We start from the raw sequence: 17,671 nt of genomic DNA on the forward strand, positions 1-17,671 counted from the left end.
CAGCAGGAACACAGTCTTAACCACTAGACTGCCGGGGAAGTCCCTGGGCCCACGTTTTAATGTATGCTTTCTTTTGCTATCGCCGTGTACTTTTTTTCCCCTGTTGGTGTAATCGTTTACTCTTTTAATTATTTGACTATGTACTGTATTCCAGGCATTTGCCAGCTGGAGATACAGAAGTGAATAAGAGCATAGTATTTGCCTTCTAGAAGCTCACAGACTAGTTTAGTGTCCAGATTTATACCATGGTTAAGTTCCTGAAAAGCAAAACAGAGTTACAAAAAATATTGAAAATGAGTTTTTCTAAATGTTCTCTTAAGTTGCAAAAAGTGATTTTGACATATTATATTCATTTGAATATTAAACCATAATGGAAGAGTTGAATACTTAAGCATCTATGTGCTTAATAAAAAACACTACAAGTAATGTCTAGTCACAAATGGAAAATATTTTTGCATTAGTTGACCCCTGTTTTCAATTATAACTTCCTTCTTATCCTTGATAGGACATTCTTACACACAAAGTCTCTATCACACATACATACTGGTAATTAAGATTTGGGGCTTAAAAAAAAAATCTTGGTGGTCTGGCTATGTGAATTTTACCTTCAGTAAAGTGAGATCATTGTCTGAGTGGGTTTATTTGTTTGGTTTTTTCTCAGTGTTAATAAATTAAACTAAAAATCATTCACACATATAACCTAAAGAATCAAATAGTTGGATGAGGCTTATATTAAAAAAGAGTAGTTCCTCTGCCCTCTCCACCCCACCCACAGTCGACTTCTCAGAACCACTTTCAGCTTTCTTACTTGAATGTTTTGGTACCTATTGCCACATATCTAAGTAACTTTTATATTGTTACTTCTTGATTCTTCAGTTTTAAGCATTATCTCTTGACTTATGGAAGATGAGGACACACACTCTTGTTGCCACTTACGTTACAAATAAACCCCCTTCCTATTCCCACATTCTTCAATAAAGTTGTATTCTGGCTTGATCAGTATTTAGTGCTTGCTTTATTATAATTATGTAAGTGCTAATTACTTGCTTAATTGCACAACTGTTGTTCTTTTTTTCTTTGCTAAGTAACTCTCTGCCAGTTGTCTGCCAGTTCTCAAGATGCTTGGTACATAGATAACCTATCAGTTTCATATTTTTTTCTCTATTTATTTTTGGCTGCATTGGGTCTTCATTGCTACGCGCGGGCTTTCTCTAGTTGCGGCGAGTGGGGGCTACTCTTCGTTGCGGTGCGTGGGCTTCTTATTGTGGTGGCTTCTCTTGTTGTGGAGTATGGGCTCTAGGCGCACGGGCTTCAGTAGTTGTGATACACAGGCTCAGTAGTTGTGGCTCACGGGCTCTAGAGTGCAGGCTCAGAGTTGTGGCACACGGACCTAGTTGCTCCGCGACACGTGGTATCTTCCCAGACCAGGGCTCAAACCCATGACCCCTGCATTGGCAGGCGGATTCTTAACCGCTGCGCCACCAGCGAAGTCCCTCAGTTTCATATTCTTGTAGACATCTTTCTTGGAACTTTGCCATGTGCTCTGGTCTGGATCAGTTGTTCTTAGGCTTGTTACATTTGTCCTTCTGTGATCTTCCTTCACCTTCATCCTGGGAATTCCCTTTGTCTTTTGTGTTGGGGAAATATAGTAAAAACAAAACCTACTGTCAAGCTAGAAAACTTCTTCACAAAGGTAGAAGAGAAAGAAAACAATTTTATGATTGAATAATCAGTAAACCAGAATGTGATTCTCGTCACAATCTGATAGAGATTGCAAGGAAGGAAATCTTACTCTGTTACATGGGTAAGTGAATATAACCTATCACATTCATGTTTTCAAGAAAAATTGCTAAGTATCTTTATGACTGGGAGTAGAGTTTGCAATTTGGAGTTAACTGATCAGAAGTTAGACCCAGGAAACTGGGAGATAGAGGTTTACCTTTACTGATGATTAAATTTCGTGGAGTTGGCTGTCAGGTCCTTGAGGAAACATTCCTGAATTTGTGAGATTATTAAGTAGCTTATTTTATTTAGCATTTAACCTTCCCTGGGTCTCCAATTTTGAAAGAATCCCTTGTCCCTCACCTTCTGCTGGAGCACATTATTCACTAGTTTCCTAAGAAAGGAGTTACATGTAAGAGAAAATTATTGCTCTGAAAATGTCTCTATTCTACTTGATTGATTGAATTGAAAGTTGGACACTACTTCCCATCGAAATTATAAAAACATTGCTCCATTTTTGCCTTTTAGCTTCTACTGTTGCTGATAAATTTAAACTTGTTCTGATTAATTTTCCTTTTTATGTTTCCTACGTATTCTGTCTGGAAGCTTATAGGACCCACTTTTAATTCTCAACAGGGCAAAATTTTATAATGGTACATCTTTGTATAGGTCTCTTCATTATTTGAAGTACTTCATTTTCTACCTTCCATCATCACGGTTTTCTCTTTTTTTGGGGGGTGGGATCCTTATTTATTTGATGATGTACCTTTGGGACTGGTTCTCTGATTTTCCTAATTTTTCCATTTTTCTTAATCTTTCTGTGTTTTTGTTTTACTTTTGGACAGACTTCCTCAATTTTATGTTTATATCTTTCCATTGAGTTTTTCATTTTGCTGTATTTTTAATTTCCAAGTGTTCTTCCTGGTTCTCCGAATGTTCTTTTGTAGATTCTGTTCTTGTTTTATGAATGTAATACATTTTTTGTTTTTGCTGATAAATAAATGGTAGTTTTTAAAAAAAAGTTACCTACACTGATAATCTTTATTGTCTCCAAGTTAGTTGCTTTTTGTTTGTTGGATTTTGATCTCTTTCTTCATATATCTGGTTAATCTTTGGTCATCTGCTTTTATATCTGATGGAGAACTAAAATGCACATAGGAGATCCTGAGAGTTTGGGAGAGGCTGTTGAGTGTGAACTCCACTACAGGATGATCTGTCCGTAACATTTTGTTGGGGGAAATCCTGTTGTATCTTGAGGTCTTTTTTTTGGGCTGGGTAGTTTGCTCAAAGAACAATCTTTAGTCTCTTGCCTGGAGGGGAATAATTTGGCTGTCCAGGTTCCTAGCCAGTCCAGGAACAAGACTAGGGTAGGAATGGGCATGAGAAGGTCTCAGTATCCATATGCAGTCCGTTGAGGATTACCCTTGTATTCTTTTTAGTATTTTACCCTTTCCTGCAACTTACTTTTTGTGCCCTGGTTCACAGATTCTCTGCTTAAACCTTTTCAGAGAATAATTTTCCAGTCATCTGCCAGAGGTGGAGAGGGGAGATCTGGGGATCGAAATTTTAATCACCACCCCCTTTTTTTTTATTGGCCTTTCTTTTTTGGCCCTGCTTCTAGGGGTACCTAGTAACACCAGTTCCTTAATGGTACCTGGGAATTCTGTGTTATATATTGGTTTCGAGCTTCTTCCATTGCTGTTTCACAGTTCAGTTTTCTTGGGACTATACTAGGTCATTTGCCACTTGTCTATCCTTTTTTCTAGCAGATAAGTTCTATTGGCCTTGTCTCTTCTTCCATACCTCCCATATCTTTGCCTTTAAAAGTAAATATATGGAATCCCTTCGTTCTTATATTAGTGAGGCTTTAAGAGATAGTGAAAGTAGATGTCTGTGGTTAATGTCCATCTTTCTCAGGGAATTTATTTTACCTTATATGCCTCTTTACAGCTTTTTTCAAACAAGCCATGTTATTTAATTTTTACAACTTATTCAGATAATATCTGTAAATATTTAATTTCATTCTTCAGAAAAATTAGGTCTTTTCTCCATCATGGTATATCTTTCCTTCTTTTTTATCACCTTACCCCTTACAGAGTAAAATGTTGACACTGTAAGGATCTACAGGTGGTCAAAGGTGGTTTAGGAATCACATTGCTCATGGTAGTAGATTAGAGGACCTCAGTATACATTCTAGCAAGGTTACGTTAGCACAAGGCTGTACTTAATTATTTGGACTTTGTCTAAAATTGCCATTCAGTTTAATAGGTGCCAGAAAGTCTCTAAAATCCCTGTGGGTGAAGGATTTGAAAGAATCCAGGGCAAAGTCTGAAGACATCCTTAAGCCTGACCGATTTGGATGTTTCATTTTCTTTGGCCTGTATACATGGTCTAGCATTTGATTGTTTCCTACCTTGTATCTTTACTCACTGCACGAATGGTATCACTCATTAATACTTGTTGGATCATTTTTCTTTGTAAAAATCTCATGGGAATTTGCTTCTGTTCATTTATTTCTCTCTTTTAAAAAAATACAATTTTATTAGAAAAATGAATTAAAAATGAGAATGTCATATGAGAAGACAAACACATTTGCAGCAGGAATTCCCTGGCAGTCCAGTGGTTAGGACTCTGTGCTTTCACTGCTGAGGGCCCAGGTTCAGTCCCTGGTCAGGGAACTAAGATCCTGCAAGCCATGTGGCACAGCTCGAAAAAAAAAAAGAAAGAAAAGAGAAAAGAACATTTGCAGCTTATTTGTAGGTAATGGAGGGAAAGTTAAAAAATAATTTATTTTTTCCAGTGGTTTATCTTTACATTATGAAGAAATAACCAATGGACCAAATTGTGTCATTCGAGGTGTTACAGCTAAGGGCCCTGTAAACTCTTGTCAAGGCAAGGTAAGCATTGTGCATACATGTTATAATGCATGTTATTTCTTATATGGTAAAAATGAAATTGGAAATTTAAAATTGAATAACCTATTTTTGTGACAAGATGACAGTAATGTCAGGTTCTTAGGGATTAATCAGGATCATGTCACCCGACATACCATTACCATTTACATCTCTGAGAAAGACCAGCATATTTGCTGCTATTGTTTGTTAAACGTTTATGAATTAAATATTTTCAACTGTCTTCATTTTCATTCCAGTCTTTTTGCATTCAAAGCCATTTACAACAGTTATCTAGTACTATGTTGCTTCTTTCTTCTCTGTAAGTTTTTCCATTTTTCAATATTTTTCTTAGAATAGGAACAAAAATATGAGAAACTTTAGCTCACTTCTATAAAAGTATTGGGTTTGGTATTTGGATAAGGGAAGTGTTTTGGGAGGAATAAGGTTAGAGATAGTAAAGACAAACTCCAATAAGGTAATTTTTCAGTTAAGTATATAAAGTAGCTAATAGATTAATATGACTAATGTGAACACTGTGCCTAATAACTTAAGTATTATGTTACTTTTTTTCCATTGTATCATTACCTTCAATATATATTTTAAAAATTTTCCCTATCAAAATAATGTTTAAAATAGAGCATGTGAGTTTAAGTATTGTATACTATACTGCATTGTATAACCAAATCAAATTAAAGAGCAGGTTCTGTACATCTTTCTGAATTAAGCTTTTTATGGAAAAAGAACTTGAAATGCATGGAAAATTTGACTTTAGTAAGATAAACTTGCTAAAAAGATTTCTAGATTTTAAAAACCTTCTTATTTTGAAATAATTATGTTTTACAGAAGAGTTTCAGAGATGGTATAGAGAGTTCACATATACTCTTCACCCAGCTTCCTCTACTAACATCTTATACAACTATTATATATTTATCCAAACTAAGAAGTTAACATTGATATAATACTATTAACAAAACTCTGGGCTTTAACATTTCCCCAGTTTTTCCACTATTATTTTTCTCTTCCAGGATCTAATCTAGAACACCACATTGTATTTAGATATGTCTAGATATTGGGTTCTTTCCATTTCACTACTTTCCACATTTTTTATAGTGCCCATCCTAATTCTGATAATTATTCAGAGGTTATGCCTTTTGAATTCAAAGATAGTATTATCTATAAAGAAGCAATATAAATCAGTTTTTTCACCTGCATCTCTTTCATACATATATATGAAAATTTTAGTCAATATAAATTTGCTGAGTAGATTTCTATAATGGTATGAAAATGAAAAGCAAAAAGTAAATCAGAATTGAGGTAGTAAATTACTTAAGTATTTATTTAGGACTTGAATTTAATTAAAATAATTTTTTCAACAGAATTTTAATCTGAAGGTTATTCTTCCGGGTTTAAAAGAAGACTCACAGATTTTGAAAATTAGATTACTGCCAGGTAATATTACTTTAAGAAATATTCCTAATATTTAGCTTTTAAATAATATTCTTATGATAAAATATAATGACACTTATAAAGGTGAAGTGTTTTTTGGTTTGGTTATGGTACAAGTCTTGAAAATACATTTGAATGACAAACATAGCGCTAACAGAAATGACCAGTTAAAAATAAAAGACAGGAAAACATTTAGAAAGACTTGAGTGAAGTTCTAAAAATAATCTTGGGAGAAAAATGTGAATATTGAAACTATATTGGGGAGCTATTCTTAAGGATATACTAATTAGACTTATATTAGAACTGGCTCTGTCCTTTACTTTTTGTTATATAAATAAATATTTTATATTTTAAGAAGAAAAGTTTCTTATGTTTTTATGTTGTTAATTTGAATAATGATTTATCAACTCGAAAATGAAGTTGCAGTAAAGTTAGGGTAGAAAAAGCCAGCTAATTTGAGAATCAGTCTATTGTGGAGGTTCAAAGAGTATATTCTGGCATCGGCCCTTCTGCGTTTGGATCTAAGCTCTGACACTTAGCAGTGAGGTACACTTGTTCTGTGCCTCGGTTTTCTCATGTGTAAAATGAGATAATATGTAATTCACAGGGTTTTTGTGAGGATTAAATGAGTTAATGTGGGCAGCCCTTACTTTGCATGGTTTCGGTGGTAACTGAGTGGAGGATACACTTCCAATATGCATGAGTTCTCATTAACACAGTACTGTGCAGAGTGAGAAGTGCATATGCTGCACAACACCTAGAACAGGACTTGTTATGGAAGTTTTAGCTCTGATATTAACAATACTGTGATCATATCTTTGTCCATGTATGACCTTTTGTACTGGTTTTAATGAAAAGAAACAAAATAGCTATTTCCTTTCACAAATTTGTGTAATTTGAGCTTTCCCTGAGGCATGAATTGATTTAGAAGTAAAGATTGGCCCATTGGTAGAAGTATAAGAAAAAAATTGTTACGTGTTAATACTTACTTACAATGCTTTTATTTTAAGAGGTTAGCTAAAATGTATGGGTTACTCAAATCTACTCAAAGGAAATTCTTATTAACCAGATAGTTCTGATATTTTTTTAGAATTTGAGAGTGAAGGTGGTAAAGTAGGAAGTGGGACTGTGTAGTGATAATGGTCAAGAGGTTTCAAATTACAAAACTAGGATCTAACCTGAGTCTGCCATTTAGTAGCCATGTGACCTGGACAGAATACTTAATCTCTCTGGGTCCCGGTTTCCTCATCCATAAAATGGGGATAATAATATCACCTTCTTGATCAAGATCATTGTAAGGATTCTGAGAACAGAGTTGGCATATGGTAAAAACACAAATATTAACTGATAAAACTGTTCTTTGTAAACTTGTGTTCCCAGTGTTTAGCATAAATTGTATTTTAAAATATCAGTGTTTATAGGGCACATCAGGTCATCTTGCTGCAGAAGTATAAACCCTCTTTTATTAGTTTAGGGAAACTTGTGGTGCAGTTTGCTTAGGATATCAAAGTGTTGTGGGCAGTCTAACAAGTAAGTAATCTGGTTATGTCATTATATGAACTGATCCTTTGAACAAAATTACCTGAGACAGGTATGTAATGTGCCTGAGAAATCAGTCTCATTGTGTAAAGTTAAAAGTAGTAAATAAAAAAGTAGTTTAATAAACTTTTACTTTTATTCTTGAATACTTTTTTCCAGGATCTTTTTAGTATTTCACATGTTTGGGTGATTTCTAACATGAGTTATCACCGTGTCTTAGCTTGTTACATAAAACTAAGTCTAGACATCAAACATTTTAATATAATTGAGACCACTCTCGTGATGTATAGAATATATGCTTTTGGGGGATAGAAATGATTAAACATGGATATTTTTTCTCTCTTGGCATTATTTAAAAGATATTAAAACTTGAAATGTTAAAAGCTGTTTCTTTTGCTATTTTAACATTTCAGTTTTAGAAACTTGAATCTCTATTTTATTATATAATTTTCTGGTAGGTCCCCCTCATCGATTGAAAGTGAAACCTGATTCTGAAATTTTAGTTATAGAAAATGGAACAGCTTTCCCATTTCAGGTAGAAGTTTTGGATGAATCAGACAATATAACAGCACAACCCAAATTGATTGTTCATTGTAAGGTAAGCTGTTATAAGATAAGAATATGTAGATTTTGAGTCCCGTGGTACTAAATGGAAATCACTAAATCACTATATCTTTTGGCTCCTTTATAGTAGCCTTATATGTATCTAGATTGTGTAATGATTATTCCATGGAGAAATTTGTGGGCTGTCTCATTGTCAATAGTTTTCAGCATCCCTAAGCCAGTAATGATGCCAGCTGTGCCAAGTATTGGACTGCAGATTCCTCCCCTCTCCTTCCTTAGTCCATCCTCCTCATTTCAGATGAAGTATTTAATTTATGAGTAGGATGATGGAAATATCCTTTAGGATTGGGGATGGATGGATAAATGAATACGAGTAAAAGAGCACAAAAAGGAAAGGAAAACCCAAATAGGTGGAGTTAAAAAAAGAAAGAATAATGGTTGAGGAAGTTGGTTTTTCTTCCAAAATCAACAAATTTTACCTAGAATTGTAGAAACTTACTCTTTTCATTCAGAAATTGTCTAGAATATTAGTGAATTATATTTATAGTTTTCTAATTTATAGCCAGAAATAGTAGCTATACTAAATTGTTTGAAAATTTAAATAACTGTTATTGAATAGTAAGTTACATTTGATTGGGGTCTTAAATTATTTTGTATGCTTCCAATAGTTTTCAGGTGCTCCAAACCTTCCACTCTACGTTGTGGATTGCAGTAGTTCTGGAACCAGTATTTTGTCAGGACCAGCAATTCAAGTTCAGAATATCAAAAAAGACCAGACTCTTAAAGCAAAAATTGAAATACCTGTAAGTTGTTACTGTTATTCATTGGTATTATATTGAGTCTTTATACAAATATTCTTTAGCAGCTTTATAATATTTTATGTAAAGTTGTTTGACTTTTTAAAATGAGATATCTGTGATTCTTTTAGCCAGAGGGAAGAAAAGGCAAAAATAAAATAGTATAGTAAATAACATTTTGTATCAAATATTAGTAATTTTCTTGATCAAACCTTTTATAATATCTATAGCTATTATTGATTACATGTTCCTAAAATTAATTTTTTCCTATATTAAAATATGACAATTATCAGTTTTATTTTATTCTCGTTTCTTATAGTTTACACTTGTTTGTTAGAAAGTTCGGTAAATGCCCCTATGGAACCACCACTGAAGGATATATGAATATTTAATATGTGTGTATAATTAACAAAATAAATACATGGTTTTTCATTAGTATTTTCCTATAAAGAGATTGCTGTGTTAATGTGCCAGTAGGACACTTGTTATTGGATATACATCATGGCTGAAGGTGAAGCCAGCCTAGAGAAGGGCAGGCAGTTGATATAAGCATTTGGTTTCCTAAGATTGCTAAATGGGATAACAAATACTTATACAAGTAAAATACCTAAATGTGATTTCTTCATAATTGATATGGTTAGTAGATGATAAATTACCTGATCGGTTGATTAACCAGTGTTTTTTCTACTAAGTATATATCAGCTAACATATCTTGAGCCTCAAAAGGGTAAAAGCTTTTATTTTTTTACATTAGAATGAAATGATTTGACTTTATTCTAATTCTTTTCTTTTGAAGCTGGTTATATTTGATAATCTTCAAATATTTGTTATGCATTTCCTTTTTTCAATAATGTGGGCAACATATTTTTGAGCATACCATCTTGCAAAAGATCAGGAGATTCAGGAAAAAGACTTGGAGTTAGGGAGAAATCTGGGCTTGAGAGCAAGAGAGCATTTACATATAATTATGTAAATACTGCAGAGCAGCAACAGGCAGAACACCAAGAGTCCTGGTCAGTTAACACAAAGACCGAGGTATATCTTGTAACCTGCAGTTAGAACATATTATCCAAAAGCAGTGACTCTTAAGTTTGAGCCGGGCAAATAAAATGTGCTTATAATAGAGGATGGATTATTTGCCTGATACTCTGTGAGGTAGGAATTTTGAATATGTCATTGTTCATGTGAATGGGCTTCAGTAAAATGACTGCAACTGGGTGAGGAAGGAGACATGAGTGAAGTAGGATTGTAGAGGTATTTTAAGCTTAGACTTATATGCATTTTTTGTATCCTGTGGAATGCACTATACCTGGATTCTGAAATAATTACGTAATGTTTTAACTTTGTGTGCCTAAAATCAATTTATGTAGCACACCAGCTCATCTTTACTGATCTTTGGAACACTGATGTGCCCATAACAAATTATAAATATGCCAGCTCAACCTTTAGGGGCATCTAGAGTCCTCATCTAGCTACAAGCAACTCTGTCCACTCACCCCAATGTAAAATGAATTGAAAAAGCTCTAGAAGGTCATTAAATAACATATTTTATGGCAATATTTATCTTTAATTTATGGAAAATTCTTAATTTATTACACCATTATTTTTATTAATAAATGCTGGTCACCAAATCTGTGTCATATGATTAAAATTTCACAGGTTTGCAACACTTTTAAGTAAATTTACAAATGAAGGGGAAGGAAGTTCTTTTAAGTCCAAATATGCTAGTTTTTGGTTTTAAGAATGTGGCCACTGTCATTATTTATAACTTGATGGTATAAAATATGGAATTATTGATACTATAGTATCCTCTTAATGAGAAAATCTATGAATGTTAACAGTATGTAAGATGATCTCCCATAATATTGGAAATAAATTCTTAAGCAATATGGAAGATTCACCATTAAAGCCAAAAACTGTGTTTTCAATACAGATGTCATTCAGTATATATTTGTGTTTTCCTCTCTTCCTAGAGTTGTAAAGATGTGGCACCTGTGGAGAAGACTATTAAGTTGCTTCCCAGTAGCCATGTTGCAAGATTACAGATATTCAGTGTAGAAGGACAAAAGGCAATCCAGATCAAACATCAGGATGAGGTTAATTGGATAGCAGGAGATATTATGCATAACCTTATTTTTCAAATGTATGATGAAGGAGAAAGAGAAATCCATATAACATCAGCTTTAGCAGAGAAAATTAAAGTAAGTATCTCAAACAGATTGTTTATTTGCAAGAATTCTGTTCATTTTTTTGCTTGGAAGACTCTGCACAAGTTTTATAGGCTATCCTCTAAGAAGAAGCTTATCACAGAAAAATAGTACTGTTATATAAAATCCTGGACTAAGTAAGATATTTTTTCATGCACCAGATTGAAATGTTGAATGATACATGTGTGATAAATTCATGCTTAGAAAAATGATTTTGACACCTAAATAAAATTCCAGTCCTGATGAACTGTATTTCTGTACTCACAATCAAGATCACCACTTGACCAAAGCAGTGTTTGTCTGTTTTTAAAATTTTATTTATTTATTTATTTATTTATTTATTTATTTATTTATGGCTGTGTTGGGTCTTTGCTGCTGCACACGGGCTTTCTCTGGTTGTGGTGAGCGGGGGCTACTCTTTGTTGCAGTGCACGGGCTTCTCATTGTGGTGGCTTGTCTTTGTTGTGGAGCACGGGCTTCAGTAGTCGTGGCTTGCAGGCTCAGTAGTTGTGGCACACGGGCTTAGTTGCTCTGTGTCATGTGGGATCTTCCTGGACCAGGGATCGAACCTGTGTCCCCTGCATTGGCCAGGTAGATTCTTAACTACTGTGCCACCAGGGAAGTCCCCAACCAAAGCAGTGTTTTTGTAGCTATTCTGAAGGCACTAAATAAAAAGTCTGTTAAAGGAAAATGGTAAAACAGTATTGTTAACTACAGACCCCTGATTTGCCCATTTGAAATTGGTATAGCAGTCTCTAAAAGTGTGATCCTTAGACAATGCTTTTGTCAGTTCTCAGTAGCTTCAGATGGTCCTCATAGACCTGCCATCTAAATGTATCATTTGTACCTTGATAGGGTAAATCTATGTGTTGAAACTTTAACAGCTCACTTAACAGAGAACCAAATCAAAATGGTTAGATTTTTTTTTTTAATTTATTTTATTTATTTATTTTTGGCCATGCCGTGTGTCTTGTGGGATCTTAGTTCCTCGACCAGGGATCGAACCTCGGCCCTTGGCAGTGAAAGTGTGGAGTCCTAACCACTGGGCCACCAGGGAATTCCGCTCTTTTGCACTGCTGTATTCTGTAGCCATCCTGAGTCTCCAAATACAGGATCTGATACTTTAAAAGAATTGTTTACCAGGATTCAGCTGACATTATTTTTAAAATCTTATTTGGAATAACCCTTGTTCCAGCCAGTTTATTTTCCTCTCCGTAATGAGGGAAGGGAGGATTTCGAGATAAATAATCCTTATCCTGCTTGGAAGGGAGGCAAGCCATTTTTATCTCTGTCAGCAGATTTGAAGGCAAGTAGTTTAAAAGTGGTACCAGCAACCTGGCTTCTGAACTGATTCCTTGCTTTCTCATAATGTTTCCACAGTTTAGTTTCATGTTAAGGGTAAGGAGAAACATTGACTTCAGAGCCTTTTTCTGTACATAACCTTCTTTTTGCCATTCTCTAAGCTCATGGCCAGCTTTTGACACATTTTGCCTCAATTCTAGTAGTTATATATTTATTGGGTTCCAAAGATTTTAAAACATGCACCTTTATTGATAATAAAGGATATTAAATACTTTTATTAAATGTATATGCTTAAAGTGGTTTTGTAGTCTTTAGAGAATTCTCCAGTATTGAGGAAAGTCAACCCAAACTGACCTAGGAATTCATTGAAGAGAGAGCACAACTAGGGTGAGAGAAGAAAGCCTTTTTGTGTAACTCCTGCTTGCTGCTTCCATTATTTTAAAAAAAGGAAAAAAAGGTATGATAAAGAATAAAAAGACGGTTTAAAAAGATTAAAAGGTAACTAAGAGGACTTCCCTGGTGGCGCAGTGGTTAAGAATCCGCCTGCCAATGCAGGGGACATGGGTTCGAGCCTTGGTCCTGGAAGATCCCATATGCCGCGGAGCAGCTAAGCCTGTGCGCCACAACTGCTGAGCCTGCACTCTAGAGCCCGCAAGTGACAACTACTGAAGCCCGCGCACCTAGCGCCCGTGCTCCACAACAAGAGAAGCCACCACAATGAGAAGCCTGTGCACCACAAGGAAGAGTAGCCCCCGCTAGCCGCAACTAGAGAAAGCCCGCGTGCAGCAATGAAGACCCAACGCAGCCAAAAATAAATAAATAAATTTATAAAAAAAAAAAAAGGTAACTAAGAACAGCATAAAGTAGGATTAAAATATTAGAATATCAATGATTTAAGAATCACAGCTATAGAAGGCTAAAAGCATAAAGTTGAGCTAAAAATTCTTAAATAGAAAGGATTGGAAGTTTAAAAGGATAGCGTAGGGTAATCAACTTAAAAAATGGATCCGGTAACAAAATATGGAATTTAAGAGATGTAAAGTTAAAATTAGAGCTGAAAACATTCCAGAGTAGATTAAGATCAAGATGTGGCCAGGATGGTAATTACATTAGTGGATTTAACTTGTTTTCTCACCTTGCTGAATCAGGTCCACTTAGATCTCATTTAAAACCTGTATTAATAAGATTCTTTTCAAAAAAAAAGATTGACTATTACGTCTCAGAATTGATCACATGATTTGATTAACATGGTTTTTTTAAAACTATAATGACCACAGTGATAATCTTGTGGCAAAAGCTAAAGAAATGACTTAGGAATATTTATTTTATTGCATTGAAAGATATGGCAACATTATCAGGAAAGACAATGAGGAAGATACTTTTTTATTATAGTAATATATGAACGACCATCATTTCTGGTCATAAGGGGCATTTCTTTTTCCTTAGGGGTGGGGAGGATGGGTTATAATTTTAAGAGTCTTTGGTAAGATAAGTGGCAGTTGGAAGGCATTAGATTAAGCTTTATATTATTCTTAAATATATAATTTTTCTTCTAGGTTAATTGGACTCCTGAGATTAACAAAGAGCACTTACTACAGGGTCTGCTTCCTGATGTACAAGTACCAACATCTGTAAAAGATATGCGCTATTGCCAGGTTTCATTCCAAGATGATCATGTGTCTTTGGAAAGTGCATTTACAGTAAGGTTTGTGGGCATATTATATTTTGAGGTATTTCAAAATTCAGCATATGGCAACAAAAGTGCTTTTCTCCAAAGCACACATGCCAAAGTTGTTTTTTAATATAGAAATTTTCACAATTTTTTGGAAATAGGTTGTCTTCGGAATAAAGCTTCACTGAAGATAGTGATTGATTCTTAATATTGTTACAAGCTTCTGCTTAATTGACCCTCTAGTATCTGTCAGAAATAGAACTTTTGATAAAGGAAAGCCCTCCTAGGACAAGCAACAGTGAAAACTCCTGCAGAATGACAGACATGAAAAGTCCAAAAGATACAGTGTGATCAGTCAGTGTGTTGTTCAGAAGGAAGAATGCTTTCATTGGTTAGTGATGATTTTCAAAGCTGAGTCCACCTGATAGAAAAGGGGAAGATTTAAGTAACTATATTGAAAACCTGTCCTTCACCCTGGCCTGTCAGTTCCTCGGCTGCCTCTTTTTTAATAACCTTTTTCACTTTAATTCCTCTACACATTTCCATACTATTCCAACACTTAGAATAGCTCCATGTTTGAGATAAAATTGTAAGATGTATAACTCTTCAGCCAGAGACAGATCTCTTGATGGGTCATTCTTACAGACCCATCTGTTTTCTTTCTCAGTGCTCTCATGGCATAAGTTCCTTTTAATCCAGCATAGATAACTGTAATCTAACACATGTGTGTGTGTGTGTTTTTGTCAGTATTCTCTACTCTCTTTGCAACCTATCTTTTCTCTATTTCCTTTTGGGTTAATAGTTATGTTATATAAATAGAGGTATTTAGAGGGGTGTTACTTTAAGTTTTAGAAAATGAATGTTGTATTTGTTACTCTTTAGCATATTTAAACTAATTTTTTTCTACAATTAATGGTGCAAGTAAGGCGTTTAACTTGTTAATCAATTGCAGACCACTTCCTGATGAACCTAAACATCTAAAATGTGAATTAAAAGGAGGAAAAACAGTACAGATGGGCCAAGAGCTTCAAGGAGAAATAGGTTAGTATGGCCTGCTTTCTTTCTTTAAAACACTTCTATAATATGTCCTTATGTTCATGTTTTGTCATACATAATCTGAAAGGAAAACTTGGGATTTATATACGGTTTATGGTTTAAATTCCATTGTTGGAAAGATTGAAGCTTTTCCCTGTCTTTGCCTATGGTGACCTAACTGTGAAATCAGTTTGGCAAAAATAGTTTGTTGAAAAGAATGTTGACTTTTGTTAGAAATGTTAATAGTTAATATTAAGAGTAAAAAGTAAATATATTAGTGGGTTCATATGTATCCAAATTATTTCCTTCAAATGTTCATGGTAAAAAACTTGATTAACATCAGCATCATGTTAAATATGTAAATATAAGTGTACTTACGTATATTCTTATTATTTTTATAGTGATTATAAAAGAAGTGATTATAATTACTTTTTACCAAAAAGATACACAAGAACAAAGTTAGAATGAGTTTCTAAGTATAATTTTAATTGTATAAGTGTGTTTATGGATATTTGTATATTTTATTAAGATACTTTAAAATTAAACTTCCTCCCCCTTTTATAGTTATAATAGTTACAGATCAGTATGGAAATCAAATTCAGGCATTTTCACCAAGTTCTCTATCTGCCTTGGGAATTGCTGGGATTGGACTTGATAGCTCACATTTGAAAACTACTTTTCAGGTATGGCTGTTTTCCATAACAGTTGGCTTATTCCATTCAGTTTATATATAACAAAAAGTTTGGGAAAAACAAAAATAAGAGAGACTTGATTTCAGTGTTTACAATGAAAAATTATAAAAGGCATTAAAATAAGTTTCATAATGAAAAATTTTGAACATATGCAAAAATAGAATAAATAGTATAAGTAATTCTCATGATCCCATCAGTCAGCTTCAACATTCATCAGTTCCCCCTTATCTATCACTTTGAAGCAAATTCCATACATCATATCATTTCATCCTTAAGTATTTTGATATGTATCTAAAGATAGTTTTTCATGTAGCTATTTGAGTAAAATTTCTTGGTGCTCAGTCCCTGCATTAAATAGAATGCTTGGGAGAAAACTAGTGGTGAAAGTTTGCAGCTGTGCAGTTAATTGAGATTAGCTTGAAAAATAAGAACCCTGGTGGAATTATTTCAGTTTAAAACAAGCAAGGAAACACAATGTATTCTTCTTGGAGAGATTAAAGACAGTTTTCGAGAAAAGATGTTGGAGTTGAGCCTTCAAGGAACCTACCAGGCTTGAGTAGGTCAAAAAGAAGGAATGCTAAGCCCCAAGTAAAGTTGAATCCATTTAGGGCATTTAATGGTTTTTAAAACTCTTCTTCCTTTTGGAGCCTCCATTATACCTTTTACCCGACAGAATGATCATAATAGCCTCCTTGTTGCCCCTCCCACCTAGAATTTCTGTTTCCACTAATCTGCTGGGCTATTATTTTCTAGTTTTCAGAACATCACTTTCACTATATCTTAGCACTGCTGAGGAACTTTTAATGGTGTTTTGTTTACTGTAAAAGATAAGGTTTGATCTTTGACTTTCAGGTTCTTCTCTTGTCTAGCTTCACCCTCTGTGTAGATGAAGTCAGATAGTAACTGCTGTTGTACATGAACTATCTCTGCTTCCTGTCGCCTTACGCACAGACTCCCATCCTCTTTCACTAATTATTCCTAAATTGTAACCTATCTTCCTACATCTTGTTTTCCCCGTCTGTTAGATTCCCATCAGCGTATAGACATGCTATAATCTATTAGATTCCCATCAGCATATAGACATGCTATAATAAAAAAACCCTCACAGCTTTCTTGTATGGCCCTCTTTCTCTCCTCCTTTTTACAGTACAGCTCCTTGGAAGAGTTGTATATACTCTCTGTTTTCACATTCTTGACCATCATTCCCAGGCAAGCCACTGTCGCTCTTTTTCTGCCCTGTGCCACCTGACCAAACCTAGTGTCAGTTTTCAGTTCCCATCTTATGCCACCTGTCAGCATTTTATACTGTAAAGTTAGACTCCGTCTCCTTAGGGTGGCCTAAGGTACTCCACAGTATTCCACTGCAGCATACCTGTCTCCTCCCATGGCTCATTCTCCAGTCAAATTGACTTTCTTTCTCTCTGCTGTCATTTTACAACTGATGTATACCATCTTGACTCACTTTCAAACAAACAATAGGAGTCTACCCCTCGTCTCTACAGAAAAAAAGGGAGCCTCTGGTTTTTTTTTTTTAAACCAAAGTTGTTTTAAAAAAACACTATTTTTAGGGGACTTCCCTGGTGGCGCAGTGGTTAAGACTCCACGCTCCCAATGCAGGGGGTCCGGGTTCAATCCCTGGTCGGGAAACTAGATCCCACATGCATGCTGCAACTAAGACCCAACCAAATAAATAAACAAATAAAAAAAAAACACTATTTTTAAAGTTTTTTTTAAAAAAAAAACTGGTTTTAATATGCCATTGTTTCTTAAAATCATTTCCACATCTTCATAAAATGTACTG

At 34.6% G+C, this 17,671-nt stretch overlaps 1 protein-coding gene across 7 annotated transcripts in view; it reads left to right on the forward strand.

Annotated features, from left to right (window-relative positions):
• SMCHD1 (structural maintenance of chromosomes flexible hinge domain containing 1) overlaps positions 1 to 17,671 on the forward strand; it is a 133,971-nt gene that overhangs the window by 64,164 nt on the left and 52,136 nt on the right. For all 7 annotated transcript variants that reach the window (XR_014233989.1, XM_082353451.1, XM_082353448.1 and 4 more), the window contains 8 exons: positions 4,523 to 4,619; positions 5,993 to 6,065; positions 8,060 to 8,199; positions 8,834 to 8,968; positions 10,936 to 11,163; positions 14,028 to 14,176; positions 15,096 to 15,184; positions 15,743 to 15,861. Coding sequence is in view for 6 of the 7 variants with exons in the window: in XM_082353451.1 (XP_082209577.1) it covers positions 4,523 to 4,619; positions 5,993 to 6,065; positions 8,060 to 8,199; positions 8,834 to 8,968; positions 10,936 to 11,163; positions 14,028 to 14,176; positions 15,096 to 15,184; positions 15,743 to 15,861 (1,030 nt within the window). In the remaining variant the exon portion in view is untranslated. The remainder of the gene's footprint in view (positions 1 to 4,522; positions 4,620 to 5,992; positions 6,066 to 8,059; positions 8,200 to 8,833; positions 8,969 to 10,935; positions 11,164 to 14,027; positions 14,177 to 15,095; positions 15,185 to 15,742; positions 15,862 to 17,671) is intronic.

The sequence above is a fragment of the Balaenoptera borealis genome, assembly GCF_965194805.1.
Source record: "Balaenoptera borealis genome assembly, chromosome: 14".
Lineage (NCBI taxonomy): Eukaryota > Metazoa > Chordata > Mammalia > Artiodactyla > Balaenopteridae > Balaenoptera > Balaenoptera borealis.